This window comes from Ichthyophthirius multifiliis (assembly GCF_000220395.1).
Source record: "Ichthyophthirius multifiliis unplaced genomic scaffold scaff_1120509250314, whole genome shotgun sequence".
Classification (NCBI taxonomy): Eukaryota; Ciliophora; class Oligohymenophorea; order Hymenostomatida; genus Ichthyophthirius; species Ichthyophthirius multifiliis.
The window spans coordinates 12,673-28,394 of NW_004086865.1; the positions used below are offsets into that span (position 1 = coordinate 12,673).

General features: G+C 15.5%; 4 protein-coding genes across 4 annotated transcripts, besides 33 other annotated features; 2 read left to right on the forward strand and 2 right to left on the reverse strand. All coding sequences in view use genetic code 6, as the record gives it.

Annotated features, from left to right (window-relative positions):
• The first annotated feature begins 550 nt into the window (after nt 1-550).
• Nucleotides 551-635: a microsatellite.
• A 197-nt stretch (nt 636-832) lies between these two features.
• On the forward strand, nt 833-1,871 carry IMG5_064980 (zinc carboxypeptidase family protein, putative; the record flags this gene model as incomplete). Its single annotated transcript, XM_004036913.1, has 3 exons — nt 833-1,416; nt 1,566-1,726; nt 1,834-1,871. Coding segments are annotated over 3 exons (783 nt in total), but the record flags the coding sequence as incomplete, so codon positions are not given.
• A 786-nt stretch (nt 1,872-2,657) lies between these two features.
• Nucleotides 2,658-2,735: a microsatellite.
• A 232-nt stretch (nt 2,736-2,967) lies between these two features.
• Nucleotides 2,968-3,019: a microsatellite.
• Nucleotides 3,017-3,076: a microsatellite.
• Nucleotides 3,019-3,083: a microsatellite.
• Nucleotides 3,084-3,935: 852 nt separating this feature from the next.
• Nucleotides 3,936-3,968: a microsatellite.
• Nucleotides 3,969-3,980: 12 nt separating this feature from the next.
• Nucleotides 3,981-4,059: a microsatellite.
• Nucleotides 3,982-4,040: a microsatellite.
• A 46-nt stretch (nt 4,060-4,105) lies between the features above and the next one.
• Nucleotides 4,106-4,186: a microsatellite.
• Nucleotides 4,107-4,175: a microsatellite.
• Nucleotides 4,187-4,380: 194 nt separating the features above from the next.
• Nucleotides 4,381-4,450: a microsatellite.
• Nucleotides 4,385-4,451: a microsatellite.
• Nucleotides 4,452-4,489: 38 nt separating this feature from the next.
• Nucleotides 4,490-4,551: a microsatellite.
• Nucleotides 4,552-5,176: 625 nt separating this feature from the next.
• Nucleotides 5,177-5,255: a microsatellite.
• Nucleotides 5,256-5,479: 224 nt separating this feature from the next.
• Nucleotides 5,480-5,510: a microsatellite.
• A 257-nt stretch (nt 5,511-5,767) lies between these two features.
• Nucleotides 5,768-5,813: a microsatellite.
• Nucleotides 5,786-6,239: a microsatellite.
• Nucleotides 6,140-6,205: a microsatellite.
• Nucleotides 6,240-6,389: 150 nt separating the features above from the next.
• Nucleotides 6,390-6,438: a microsatellite.
• Nucleotides 6,439-7,637: 1,199 nt separating this feature from the next.
• Nucleotides 7,638-7,706: a microsatellite.
• Nucleotides 7,652-7,740: a microsatellite.
• A 1,157-nt stretch (nt 7,741-8,897) lies between these two features.
• Nucleotides 8,898-8,931: a microsatellite.
• Nucleotides 8,932-9,351: 420 nt separating this feature from the next.
• IMG5_064990 (hypothetical protein) lies at nt 9,352-9,882 on the reverse strand (the record flags this gene model as incomplete). The annotated part of the gene is made up of 1 exon (XM_004036914.1): nt 9,352-9,882. The coding sequence occupies one exon, from the start codon at nt 9,880-9,882 to the stop codon at nt 9,352-9,354; it is 531 nt and encodes a 176-aa protein (XP_004036962.1).
• Nucleotides 9,883-10,156: 274 nt separating this feature from the next.
• Nucleotides 10,157-10,203: a microsatellite.
• A 542-nt stretch (nt 10,204-10,745) lies between these two features.
• IMG5_065000 (nd9 protein, putative) lies at nt 10,746-12,082 on the reverse strand (the record flags this gene model as incomplete). Its single annotated transcript, XM_004036915.1, has 2 exons — nt 10,746-11,470; nt 11,650-12,082. 2 exons carry the CDS (start codon nt 12,080-12,082, stop codon nt 10,746-10,748), a joined length of 1,158 nt encoding a protein of 385 aa, XP_004036963.1.
• Nucleotides 11,570-11,625: a microsatellite.
• Nucleotides 12,083-12,393: 311 nt separating the features above from the next.
• Nucleotides 12,394-12,423: a microsatellite.
• Nucleotides 12,424-14,272: 1,849 nt separating this feature from the next.
• Nucleotides 14,273-14,352: a microsatellite.
• Nucleotides 14,312-14,376: a microsatellite.
• Nucleotides 14,312-14,382: a microsatellite.
• Nucleotides 14,342-14,379: a microsatellite.
• Nucleotides 14,383-14,440: 58 nt separating the features above from the next.
• Nucleotides 14,441-14,473: a microsatellite.
• Nucleotides 14,474-14,740: 267 nt separating this feature from the next.
• On the forward strand, nt 14,741-15,452 carry IMG5_065010 (hypothetical protein; the record flags this gene model as incomplete). The annotated part of the gene is made up of 4 exons (XM_004036916.1): nt 14,741-14,874; nt 14,927-15,066; nt 15,123-15,225; nt 15,318-15,452. Coding segments are annotated over 4 exons (510 nt in total), but the record flags the coding sequence as incomplete, so codon positions are not given.
• Nucleotides 15,230-15,312: a microsatellite.
• Nucleotides 15,352-15,392: a microsatellite.
• Nucleotides 15,453-15,672: 220 nt separating the features above from the next.
• Nucleotides 15,673-15,721: a microsatellite.
• Nucleotide 15,722: the final 1 nt, after the last annotated feature.

The following is a 15,722-nucleotide window of genomic DNA, read 5'->3' on the forward strand; positions in this document are numbered from 1 at the left end:
TTTATATATATATGTATTAAATTATTATAAAGGGACTTCATTTTGACCATATTTGTAGTCCAGATAGTGATTATAGATGCAAAATATGTGGAAAGACATTAAAATGGGTAATTTATGGCAATGTTCGTATTTTCGAACCTTATGAGATATTTTATTATGATTATTAATATATAGTTGATAAGGAAAAAGATAATGAAAAAAAGGAAATTATATCAAGAAATTTTACTTAAATATAGCATTTAATTAAATAAAGGGATCTTACTTTATTTTTATTATTTAGGAATTAAGGTTTAGGCTATTGTGATTTTATTTAATAAAAATATAATTAAATTCCAAAATCAATTAATAATTTAATTGTACTTTTTTTATTTTTTATTACTTTTATAAAAAAAAAAAAAAACAAATAAAGTTTACAGGAGACAAATAAAATAAAACTCTCGAGTTTTATGCAGATTATGAAAACGCAAACTTAAGTTAAATAATATCTCATCCATAACTGGAGTATGTAAAATTAATATTAAAATCAGATACAAACACATTAGGTATAATAATATATATATATATATAATATATATATATATATATATATATATATATATATATATATATATTATACCTTTATATATATAAATATAAAATTTATTTTTTAGGATTTACTTAATGGTTTAATTTTGGTGTAAAATTTTGGGGCGAAAAAGACTAAAAAATTAATTTCCAAATTATAAATTGCCGATAAAAGTCTTCCCTTTTTTTACAGGGAATGAAATTTTATATAGGAAATGTAGATTATGTAAATGGTGTTTAATGGTAAAAATTTTCTGGGGAAATCTAGTATAATAAATCAGGCTTTCGAAGAAAAAATCCAGAAGATGAAAATTAGGAAAATCTTCCTTTATCTGATTTCTTCTATACTCTTAAATTTTCATACACGTTCCAAAATTAAGGCGATAGAGTATTATTTTCTTTCTAAAAACCATATACGTTTGCAGATTTAGTAAATTTTGTGGAAAAGATGGAAAATATATTAAAAAAAATGCAGAATTCAGTTGATGAATTTAACTAAAAAACACGATCTTTGACAATTATTACTGAAAATATTTTCTATAAAAAGGAGAACGTGGGAGGATCTAGGCTAGGTTTGGCTATTTATTTAATAGAAATTTCAGCAAGTAAAAAAATTAAATAAATACTGCCATACGATAGAAGAAAAATAATATTTATTATTGCTAGATAGCATCCAGCAGAAACACCAAGTTCATTAATAGTTTAAGGATTAATCGAATATTTATTATCAGATGACATTGCAGCTTAAAAATTAAGAGAAATCTTTATTTTTAAAATAGCTCCAATGATAAACCCAGATGGAGTTTCAGTAGGAAATACAAGAACAAATATATCAGGAAGTGATTTAAATAGGTTTAAAAAAATAATAATATATTTATAAATGATAAAAATATATATATAATGTATATATATAAATATATGTTTTTTATTTTATATATATATACATATATATATTTATTTAATTATATTATATAATTATAAAAATATTTATTTATATATAGATAATGGGATAATCCATCAGAGAGCTTAGATCCTGAAATTTTCTATTTAAAATAATATATGATAAAATACTGTTTTAGAAAAGAGATATATTTTTTTTTAGATATTCACGCTTCAAGTACCTAAAAGAATTGTTTTATGTTCGGTTGTGAATAAGCTAATGGTATAAAATCTAATCTAAAATGGGCATCAAATCGCTTATTTTTAAAAATAATGCATGAATAAATGCCTTGTTTCAATTATTAATAATGCGAAATGTCTTTAAAATAGTAAAATCTATCCACGGCAAGGGCTATAGTCTAGAATGAGCTTAAAGCTAGGTTTTCGTTTATTTTCGATGCCAGTTTTTTTGGGTGGGAAACTAATAGATATTTTTTAATGAAAAATGAATAATAAGTTGATTAATAAAAACTGATTTCATAATAAGAAATGGGAAAAATTGATTATGATTAATAAATATAAATTAAAGAGTAAGTTTTTGAAAATAAAAATCTTTTCTAATATAAGAATAAATAAGAGATTATAGAATTTTAAGAAAATGATTATTTAAATATGGGAATCGATATATGCAATAATTTATTGAAATTTACTCTAATTTAATAGACTATGGTATAGGAATCATTTAAAAATAACGGAGATTTAATACTTATTACTAATAATTAAATCTTAGATGAGAAAATTATAAAACCATTAGATGATTCAAAGTTATCTACACCTAAAAAAAAACATAATAAATAAGCTTTAAGTATAAATAATTCGTTTTCGTCACTTTAAAAAACTAAAACAAATACAAATAATAAAGTCTCGTCTTTTTTAAGTAAAATTAAAAAAAGATAATTAGTAAAGGAAAATAGTAAAAATAATATTATTTCGGAAACTTCAGTTATTTAAGAAAATTAAGATTAAAATATGTCTTTAATAGGTCCTTTATAGAAAATCTAATTATCTTTATTTTAAAAAGAAACAATGTAAAATAAATAAAAAGATATGTAGGAAAATACATAATTTTAAGAAAATTAAAAAAATATTTAATAATAATAAATACAAGTTTAAGAATAATAATCATAAATAAATGATAGCATATAAATAAACTATCCTAATTCTCTTAATTCTCCTAATTCTCTTAATTCTCCTAATTCTCCTAATTCTCCTGATTCTCCTAATTCTCCTAAAAAATAATAAATAAATAATGTATTAAAAAGAAAAAAAACCCTTTTTTAAATAATATTCTTAAATAATAAGAATTAATTAAAAGTTATTATCCTAATATGCGTTCTTTTTTTTGGAGAGATTATTTTACTTAAGAAGAAATTTAATAATTTGTAGATGAAAATAAAAAATTAAATAAATAAATTAATTTAATGAAAAATTATTAAAATTAAGATTATGATACTGACTCAGGTAATATATATATACATATGTATGTATATATATATATATATATATATATATATATTTATTTTTATATTTATATTTTATTTATATTTTATTTATATTTATTTTTATATTTTATATTTTATATTAATAGCTCCTGAAGATGATTTAATAAATCCAAAAATATTTTTCAAAAAATTGAAATAATTTTAAATAAATATATAAGAAGAATCTTTAGATGAGTTATAATAAAAAGAAATTAAAATAAAAATATTAATATTGTATTTAATAATGAATAATTTATTTTAAAAAATACTGAAAAATTTAAAATGTAAATGTATAAAATAAAAATTTGAATTATTTAGAGAATTATTTAGTTGATTTATAATAAAATGAGAAAAAAAAATTACCAAAGAAAATAATTTATAAAAAAAAAATCAAGAAAATTAAAATTATGATAATAAAAATTATTTTATAAATAAAAATATTTCTTAAGATTTTTAAATTAAAAAATGTAATAAAAGTACAAGTAAAGATTCATTTTTTTTCGATAAATTATAATAAATAGATAAAAATTAAAATAAAAATAAAGTATAAAATATATTTTAAATTACAAAAAAAAACATCAATCAAAATTAAACTAAAAGTGAAGATTTTAAATTAAATAATAGACTCCTAAGGCCAAGACTAGAAATTATAAAAGTTAAAAATCCATTTATTCCCTCCCCAAAATAAATTTCTTAAATATATTAGTATAATAACCTGTCCAAAATTAATAAAAAGGGGAGTATTTCACATAATTTTTAATTAACAACTTACGACTAAAACAATTTTTTCAAGCAAAATCATTCTAATGTTGAAAATAAATAAAAAGAATCTAGAGAAAGGAAATACATGTAGTTCCGTGTTTCTAATACATAATTTGGATCTTCAGTTTTATTTTAAAAAATTTAAAAAGAAAATTAAAATAAAAAAATACAAAAACATTAATTTTTTATTAATAAAATAATAATATTAATAATAATAATAATTTTATTTAAAATTTTAGAAAAATTTTAAATAAAAATAATAAATTAGAAAAATTATTTAAAAAAAATATATAAGATGTTAAAAAATAGTTAATTAGTATATTAATAAATAATGAATAAAATGAAAATTGTATTTTGTGAATATATAAATAGATATAAATATAAAATAAATATAAATATTAATATATATATATATATATAAATATATATTTAATTATAAAAAAATAAATATATTTTTATTTTATTTTTATATATTTATATAATTAATTACTTTTGATATATAAATATTATCAATAATAATGATTTTTTCAAATTTTCATATTATTATGTCTATTTTTCATTTAAAAAAAAAATTAAAAAAATATAATCATGACCTTTTTTATATTAAATACTATATATTTATTGTAAAAAAAAGTATATATATTTATTTATATATTTATATTTATATATTTATATTTATAATAATATTTATATTTATAATTTATAAAAAATTTATTTTTTACTTTTATTTTTAAAATATCTTTTTTTATATATATTTAATTTAAATTATAAATTATTTTATATTATTAATTTTATTTTTATTATATTTGTTGTAATTATTTATATTTTTTTCAAATATATAATATTTAATTAAAATTTATTATCTTGTATAATTTTATTATAATTAATTTATATATTATTTTTTTTTTTTTTTTATTTAATGATAATATTAAATATTCTATATTTTTAACCTATTTTTATATTATTATATCAATTATTATTAATTAAATATTTTATATAAAAAATTTTAATTGTAAAAAAAGAAAAATTAACATAAAAAACTTTCAAATTTTTTAAAAAGTTTAACTAAAATAATTCTATAATGAATTAATTATAATATATATTTATAAAATCGCGAGAATAAAAATGATTAATATTTTAAAAATACTACATATTCTTATTCTTTTATTAGTATTTTATAAAACTAATTTATATAATAAATAAAGTAATTATAAAAAATAAAAACTACTTTTTGAATGCATAATTGATCTTTGATAATCTGTTTTATATTATCTATTTATTTTTTCTAATTTTCTATTTATCTGTTACAATTATCTTAATTTATCAAATATATGTTCTTTTTTGTTATATTATATATATATATATATATACAAATATAATTAATTATAATTTTTTATTATAAAAATACATTAAAATATACTTTTAAATTTAAAAATTAATATATATATTTTATATAAAAAAATAATGTTTTATTTATTTAAAAAAATTATTCTTTTTTTTTATATAAAATATATATTTTTTAATTATACCTGATGTTACAAAATTATTTTCTAAAACATTTTACCAATTAAAATTTAATATTTTTTAATAACCATCTTTATTATAAAAGCATATTTATAAAATTACATTAGAAACTGGAGTATATTTATATTTATAATCAATAACGTTTTCAGATTAGTTAATCAATTAATTATCTGATTCTGTGAAATTAAATATCTAATATATACTATTTATTATTATTATTTTTTTTATTTTTATTTTTTTACTTTCATTTCAACTTATTTTTCTCCTTATCCTGATACATGATATTCTAATTTAAATCTTCGATTTTCAAATGCTTTAGTTTTAAAACATGCTTAGTTAAATTATTTATATAATAATATTTCTAATTATTAAGAAAATTAAAATTTTATTAGTAAAAGCAATAAAGTTTATAATATGAACATATTTTTTATTTTTATTTAGAGAAAAAAAAAAATATCTTTTTTTTTTATTTATATACAAAATTATAATAAGTAGTATTTTTTTTTATTATTTACAATTTTTTTTTTATTTAATTTAAATTTTCAATTATCCTTTTAAAAAAAAGTCTTTATTTAACAAAATTTTTATTTTGCAAACTTTTCTATATTTTCTTTTTTATTTATTACTATTTTATTTATTTTCAAAAAATAAAAATAAAAAATAATTTTAAATAATAATATAAATATAAGTTCACATAAAAAAAATATATATTATATTATGTTTTTATTCCATATATAATTTTTTTTTTATTTAATTTAAATTTTCAATTATCCTTTTAAAAAAAAGTCTTTATTTAACAAAATTTTTATTTTGCAAACTTTTCTATATTTTCTTTTTTTATTTATTACTATTTTATTTATTTTCAAAAAAAATAAAAATAAAAAAATAATTTTAAATAATAATATAAATATAAGTTCACATAAAAAAAAAAAATATATATTATATTATGATTTTTATTCCATATATAATATTAGTTCTTATATCTAATAGATTATATAAACTAGAATAAAAAAATTATATATATATATATGAAAATTAAATTAATAATTTTAATTATATTTGCATCATTATTTTTAAAAAAATTAAAAATTATTATAAAATTCTAAATAAAACTTTAAGTATATATATATATATATATATATATATAAATATATATATATATTTATATTACACTTAAATCATTTATTTAATGTCCATATTTATTTTATAAATTAATTTTTGTTTATTAAGCAATATCCTTTAATTATATTGTTTTAAATGAGATTTCTTCTTTAACAACATCTGCTTTTTCCCTTAAACTTTCTTTTATCATTTAAAATTTCATTTATTTAAGTTCAAAATCTTCATTTCTGTAATACTCTTTAGTATTATTTATTATATATTGCTACTTTTCTTATATTTATTCTTTCGTTTTATTTACAAAATTTTAAATTTTTTTTTGTACTTAGCTTTTTTCCAGTTATTATTCTATCTAAAAAAATAAAGATTATTTAAAAAAAAAAAAATTAAAATATAAAAATACCTTTACCTTATTATTCTATACATAACCAATAAATTAAGTATAAATTTAGTTTTTTTAAGAATTATTTTGTTCCATATTAATATTTATTTCATATTATTAATTTTTTAATAAAAAATAAACATATTTATCATCACATAACTCATATTATTATATTAAAGCTTTTCCAACATTTTCTTATAACTTTTTGTTTATTTATTTTATTTTTTTATATTAAATTTACTTATTTTATATATTCTTTTATTTTTTATTAACTGTAAAATATTTAACTATATTCTCTTATATCTAAATCATTTTCATTTATATAATCTTTTAATTATTTATTTCCACCATTTTAGGCAAATAATATATATTTTTTATCCCTATATATATATATATTTTATTTTTTTAACAATTTTTTATTTTACCATAAATTTGAATCATAAAATATAATTTGGCTTATTTTTTTTCCATATAATAAATGTAAACTACAATGTTTTAAACATAAAAATATTCCCAAATTTATTGAAACTCCAAATTATTCATATAATAATTAATTACATTCAAAACATTTATTATTATCTTATTATTCCATTATTAATTTTAGAGCTTTTATTACTAGAAATTTATCCATTTTTTCTTTAAAATAATAAACAATATTTATATATTTTATAAAAACAAAAAAACAATATTAAAATAAAATATAAATTCATTATTTTATTAAAAAAAGGTAAATAAAAAGAAAAAATAATTTAATTTATAAAATATATAGTATAAAGCTAGTTTTATGATTTAAGAATAATCGAAAAAAATTCCGAAATTACCATAATATATATAAATTATCAATTAAAGCAAATATTTTTTTTCTCAAAAATAAATTAATATATATAATTTTTTTTTAAAAAAAATATAAAAAAACATATATAATTTTATTTTTAGGTATAAAATTAAAAAAAAAATATAAGTTTTATTGAGAAAAAATTAATTAAAAATAAAAAAAAAACATATATTTTTATCCCTCCCCACAAAAAAAAATTCAATTAAAATAAATTATTTACTATTAAAAAAAAAAATAAGAATATATACAAATAAAAAAAAAAAAAAACAAAAAGTTCATTTTTTTTCCCAAAAATACGTAAGTTCATTTTTATTACAAGAAAGATGGAAAATCTAACAATTTTAAAATTCATTTTAAAACTTTTAAATAATTTCAAAATCCGGCAAGCCCTAAAACTTGATACTGGCCACAATAAAACTAACATTTCCACTCTAAATCCATTTTTATATATATTCAAAAGCCTTATTTGGTTAACAGGCAACATCGAAAAACATCCAATCAAATAAAAATCCTTCTTTTGGTAAAATTTTAAACGCATCCTATTAAATAAATTCCATTTTTTAATAATACATTAATTTTTTATCAACTTTACTTCTATCTATAGACAAAATATTACTTTCGAATTATTACAAAACCCAAGTCCAACCGCCTGGTGATGCTCCTAATTCTAATATTTTTTCGTTTTTTTAAGGAACTTTATTTATTAAACAGAATAACTCCCATAATTTTAAATATGCCCTACTTGGGGGATTTATTTTATCTTACAAGAAAAGTAATTCGCCATTTGTAAATTTATTAGAGCATTTTAAAGAGAATAGAATTTCATTTTCATTTAAAAAAGTAAATGAGTTCAAAAAATTTAGTTTATTTGAAAATATAGGAAATTAAAAGTCCTTAGTTTTTATATAAGGAAGTTTTTCCTATATTAATTTTATCCGATTTTTTAAAAAATCCTAGTGTATATAAAAATACCAAAAATTGGATATTTTTTTCAACTCTTTTGCAGTTTATTTAATTGATTAAAATTATATTACATTTAAGTCTTCCCATGTATTTTAAGACCAATATATATGTTTTTCGGAATACTCAGTTATATATAGACGACCTATTTATTCTAATATTTGTATTTTGTTAAATTTTAACTCTTCTATTAAGTTTTTTTCGTACATAAAAGGAGCTAAATAAGCTTTTTAATTTTTTAGTGATTTCATTTTTTTTTTGTTAAATGAATTAATTTAATAAATATATATATATATATAAATTATTATTTACAAAAAAAAAAAAAAAAAAATTTTTTTTCATTTTTTTTTTCATTTTTATTTTTCCTTTGTCTGCCTAATCAATTTATTCATTATGGAATAATTTAAGACAAATTTTAACTCTTTATTTGAATTATTCCGAAATATGTTCGGTTTCGAAATAAATAAACTTAAGTGCTTTATACATATCACTATCTGATTACATAATTTTAACTACATTTTCTCCTTTATCTGCGTTTTTACATAAAGTAAGTATAACAATTAAACATTTATCAAGAATATCTCCTTAAACTACATTTTTAATTAAATCTTTAATATAAGTAAGTATCCTAAAATATTATGAACTTATATCAGACATCTCAATATGTGTAGTATTAGAATTATCTGCCTCTATAATTTTAGCAAGTACACTCAAAAGTTCAGATTTTAAAGCAACATCGAAATAAAGTTCATCTTCTTCTAAATTAGATTCAGAAGGAGCAATTATCATATTATATATAAGATGTCTTTTATTAATTATTTAAGAAAATATGATTTCTTTTTAAGAAAGTAATTGCTTTATTAATTAAATAGAAGTACATAAAACATCTACATTATATCTAGTATTTGATATATTTTTATATTAAGTTAGTATATTTAAAAGCTTTTATTCGATTTATTTTTCAATAAAAGATTCTAAAATTAAAAAAATTTCGCTTAAGTTTTATATTAATTTTAATGAATAATTTACAATTTTTTAATCAACACTTTCAAGTTTTTATAATACTATGTTTATACCATCATTTTTTTAAATAGTGAATTTCGAGTCCTTTATTTAGCAAGATATGTTAAGTAAAGCTATACATGCAAGTAGTTAGAGTGATAAGTCTTCGTGTTTATCGTAAATATTTATTATAGGCAATATTAATTCGAGAATTAATTATTATACTTACTCTGTTATTTATAAATCTTCCTTTTTTTTACTTAATTTGTTGATTAAATGGCTACATACAGCTTTTTTTAAATCAACAGAATCATATTCTTATAAAAAATATATCATAATAGAGGTATATAATTAAGGCTACATTTCATATATTAAAAGTTAATCATAAAAATAATGCTTTTAAATCAATTTTATCATTACTTTTTCATTAAAAGTATAATTATTTAAATTCTCAATACTTTTTTCAAATTATTTTATAATACCATTAAATTAAAATTCACCCTCTTCCTAACAAAAAAATAAACAATAATCAAGAATTTCTTGTATTTGAACTTTAATATTCTAAATATAAAAAATAGTTACATATTAATATATATATATATATATATATATATATATATATATATATATATATACCTAGTCAGTACAACCTAATATAACATCATCTAATGTAAATAAATTTCCAAATATTCCACCATCTAAACAATATGCTAAATACCTATTTTTTTATTATATTTTTTTTATTTTTATTACTTTTATATATACATATATTGTATACCTAGATAACTTCTATCGCCAAATCATTTTTTATTTATTTTATAGAATTTAATTATATGCTTAAGTACTTTTCTCTAATTCTTCTTTACTTATATTATTTCCTTTTTTTTAATTTTTGTAAGATTATTGCTAATTGATTTCTTATATAATATTAATATTATCATCGTGGTCTTATATCAGTTTTTCTCCATCAATTAAAGATTTATTAAATGTATGTTATATCATTTTTCTTTCTATAATTTATAAACTATCCTCATTAAAAAAAGTACAATCTAAATCTTACCCTAATTAACCTTATTTAAATTTGTTTTTAATAATATCAATATCTTTGGCTTTTATTTTTTTAAATTATTTAATCTTATTATCTTAATCTAATAAATTTAACACTTTTTTTATAAATTCAAGTCCATAAATTATATATTTCGGATATATTTTGTCTAATTTAAATATATATTATATCTATATATATATATATTAAAATACCATTTAAAGTTAATAAATACGCATATTATTCATAATCAATAGAAAGCGAATCACATTTAGCTTTTATTAAGGTTTTATATACATTTTAATTAATATTTTTATAATAAAAAGAGTCTGCGACTTATCTAATAATTTAAATTATTTCACATTCTTTTTAATTTCCAATTTTAATTTAGATTTTATTATTATTTCCTTGTATACTTTATTTGTTTCCGAAAATTACTAATGCTATATCATTAAAATTATCTAATAAAGGTGGTAAATACATTCTTCTTAAAATAATTATTCCTATAGTCTTTACGGCTTTATTAGATACTCTTACTTTAATTTATAGTTCCCAACCTTTCCATTATGATAGATCTTCAGTATAATTATGTCTTTTATTATATTAATTAGATGATAAAATATAAAAAGTGTCATAATTATGTTCTTATACTATATATTAAGCATAATATAGAGCATATTATTCCAAATCCTTTCTTATTCCCATACTTTTTATAATTTCTAAGGGCAACATGTCTGTTATTTATACAAATATTTAACAGTCTTAATACTTTTTGAATATATATTATATAAAAATTAAAAATTATATAAAGATTACTTTTTTAAATTAATAAAATCCATTTTAAATAAAATTAAAATCTAAATTCATATGAAAACAATAACCATTCAAAAACTATTTGCTTTCTTAAACTTTCTAATTTTCTAAATAAGTTTCAAATAAAAAACTAGGAGGTGCTAATATATATATATATATATATATATATATATATATATATAAATATATATATATATATTAATAATCATATTTTCAATCTTACTTTTTTTTTTTTTTATTTACTAACTTTCTTAATCTAAAATAATATCATATTTATATATAGGAAGTTCCTTAACTTCATATTAATGAAACATAAAGTCTGTTTTCCATGAATATTTTAAATAATCAATAATAGCTTTCCTATCTTCAGTATATATATTCATCTTTAAAGGCATGTTTTTATCTTTTTATTCACTAAAATGTAATTAAAGTAATTAGTCATTTTTTTTCGAAACTAAAATTCTCAATAAATGTATGTATTTTACTTATCCTTTTACGAATTAGAAATTCTCATCGAAAAAATAAAATTAACGAGTTCCAATACATATATAATAGTTAATAGACATTTAGGAAATATGGCAAATTTTAGTTATATATAATATATCAGTTCCTAAAGCTTCTCCAACTGATTTTAAAGTTTGAGGACTTAAAGACATTTTTAAATATATAAAAAATTTAATAATAATAATAAATATATATATAAATATATTTAAATTTATAATTTTATAAAAATATATATTTATATATCTTTCTTTAGATAATATTTATTATTAATTATTATGTATTTGTTGCTGAATATTTTTTTCATTTTATTAAATATTCCGTTTTTTTTTTTTTTCTTGTATGATATATATAATAATGTTTTTTTATCCAAAATAATTTACAAAGAAAATAAAAAATTTTGGATTTATTTAATTATTTAATAACTTTTATTATATATTTAAATTTATTTATTACATATATCTTTTATATAAATATATATATATATATATATATAATTAATTTTATTTCATTATTTTTAACTTTTTTAAAGTTCTAATTCTAATTATTTCTAAATTTATTCATTTTACTTTAAAAATTTATATGTTTATACTTATTATTTATAATTAAAAGGATCCTAAACCGGAATTAAAAAATAATCTTCGAATTTCATTTCATTAATTCGCATTGCCAATTAAAAATCAATCTAACTTAATCCATTTAAAGTTGGCGAATATAATTCCAATGTTAAAATTTCTCCCTTTTATAGAGAAAAAGAAGGACAATTTTAAAAATTTAAAGCGTCTATTTTTGCTATTTCCTTTAAAAATTAAACTGACATAGTATAATCTTCAGTGAAGAAATATTTTAATAGTCTTGTATATTCCTAATTGAAACTCCATCCATTTAAAAATTAATCTATTTAAGAATAAATTTATTTTGCCTTTTAAGGAGAAAGTGGTAACCCGTTTTAACCATAACGGCAACATTTTTAACCATATTTATCGCTTATTTATTTATTGAAAAATCCTAAATCAAACTTTAAAAGATTTTTTTTATCATTTTTTATTTATTTTTTTAAAGTTTAAAATTTTGGTAATTTATTTTGAAGTTTTTTTAGGTTTTTTCTTTTTTATATTAAAAAAAAAAAAGTAAAAAATAATATAATTTTCTTATTTTAAAAGAAAAAAATGTCTTATGATATATTAAAGTTTCATAAATATTAATAAAAATTTGCATTTAAATCGTAAATAAAACTAATAAATAAAGCTCTAAATTTAAAATATTTATTATAGAAATAAATAATGTTATGAATGGATTATTTAATTAGAAAAATAATCAATTTATACAATTTAATTACTACAAAATATTTAAAACAATAAAAAAGAGTAAAATGTAATGAAATTATTTTATATAAAAATGCTATGTAAAAAATAAATAAATGTAATTTATTTAAACAAAAATAAAAAGAGATAACTTAAATTATATGTTCTAAATTGAAAATTTCGATATTATAATATAAATAGATTAAAATACAAATGAATACATATTAACAATAAATAATTAAAATGCAATAAATTAAAAAAAGAAAATGACGAAAGATTAAACATAAAAATAATTGATTATATAAATTATTTAAAAAATATTTAAGTAAAATATATTATTATAATATAATAAATGTATATATATATAATTTATTTTATTAATTATTTTAATATTTATAAAACATGTAAATTAATCAATATATTAAACTCTATACTTAATATATTATTATATTTATGGAAGTACATATTATTTTTAAATAAAAAATTATAAAAAGTAATTATTATAGTAATGTAATAATATTGATAATAACGATATTTTGATTTAATTTCCAACTATTTTTTAATAATATTAAGATAAGATTAAGTAATATATTTTTTTATTTAAAAAAAAAAATATTTTCTTTAATTAAAAAATATAAGCCTATATTAAAATGTTTAAGATTCGGAATTAATAAATGAATTGTAAATTATATAAAGTGATGTTATTTAATAATATGACAAAAAAATAAATAATTATAAAAACTCATAAAATATAATAAACGATTAATTAAAACCTTAAATATAAATAATTAATAAATTTAAAGTAAATAAGAATTAAGAAGAATAAAAGTAAGAAATAGAAAAATAATAATTAGAAAATGACGAAAAAAACTGTATTGTTTGTATGTCTAATAAAAGCGATCATGCATGTATACCTTGCGGACATAAAAAATATTGCCTAGATTGTATTAAAATAATTATGGAAAAAAAAAATTGTGCTTTCTGTAGATCAGAAATTTAAGGTTATATGAGAATTTATGAATGAAAAAAAATTATAAATACATATATATATGTAAGTATATATATATAAATATTTATAAATATATATATATTTATATATATATATATATATATATATATATTTATTTTTTTATATATTTATTTATTTTATAATTAATTAATTTAAAAATAAAAATAACTGTATAAAATATTATTATTAAATATAAATTTAAAAATAAAAAGAAAAAAATAAAATGAAAAAAAATATTTTAACAAATACTAATAAAAGTGAATATTTAGAATAAACATAAAAAAATTTAATCCAAATGATATAATAAGTTATTTTTATTCCAAATAAATTAAAATATAATAAAAAATAATAAAAAGAAAAAGTAATTATAAACGAACCATAATAAAAAGAAGATTAATATGTAGAAAAATTAAATGCCCACATTTAATTTTTGTCAAAAACCATTAGAGATATGTATTTTTTTCAATACATATATATATCTATATATTTATATATTAGGAAAAAGAAATAAGATGATTATAAAAATGGAATGGTTGATTTATTAAGTAAAGATACTAAAGCATTACCTGATTTAGCTTCTGAATCTTAATTAAAATTTAAAGAAATGAAATAAGGATTTAATTAATAAATCAATGTAAAATATTATTAATTTTAAAATTAAAACATATACGTATATAATTTAAAAGTAATTAGAAAATAATACTTGTAAAAGTTAAAATTAATATTATGGATTAGAAAAGCAAAAAGAAAAGTTACTTTTTTATTTAAATGAATTAGAAAATATACATAATAAAATGGATACAGATAATAAATAAACTTTAAATAAGTAAATATTTTTTTATTTATTTAAAAAAATAAAATAAATTTGAAATAAATAATAAGTATAAAAGAAAAATATACGAAAGATAAAGAAAAAAGAGAATAATTAGAAGAAGATTTAGAAAAAGCTAAATAATAACATGATAGAATATTATAAGAATACGAAGTTAATATAAATATAAAATATATATATATATATATATATATATATATATATATATATATATATATATATATATATATATATATATATCTTAGTAAAGAGTAAAAGAATTAAAAGAAAAATAAATTATAGAAGATTTAGAAGATTAAAGATATTAAGAAGATTTAGAAATAGAAATTAATGATGAAAAGAAAAAAATCGAATAACATAAGGCTATTCTTTAAGAAATAGTAAATTAAATATATAAATATTTATACATATAATTTAAATAGGAAAACTTAAATTAGAACAGGAATAAGATTATAAATATATAAAAACAAAAGAAGAGAACATAAATTTAACTGATAATTTAAAATCTTTAACAGAATAATATGAGAAAGAAAGGTATCATTCACTTGAATTAGAATAATTAGTTAAATTCGGAGAACAAGAAAAGAAAAAGAAGTAATGATATATAATATATATCTATATATAAATATATAAAATAAATTATTATATAT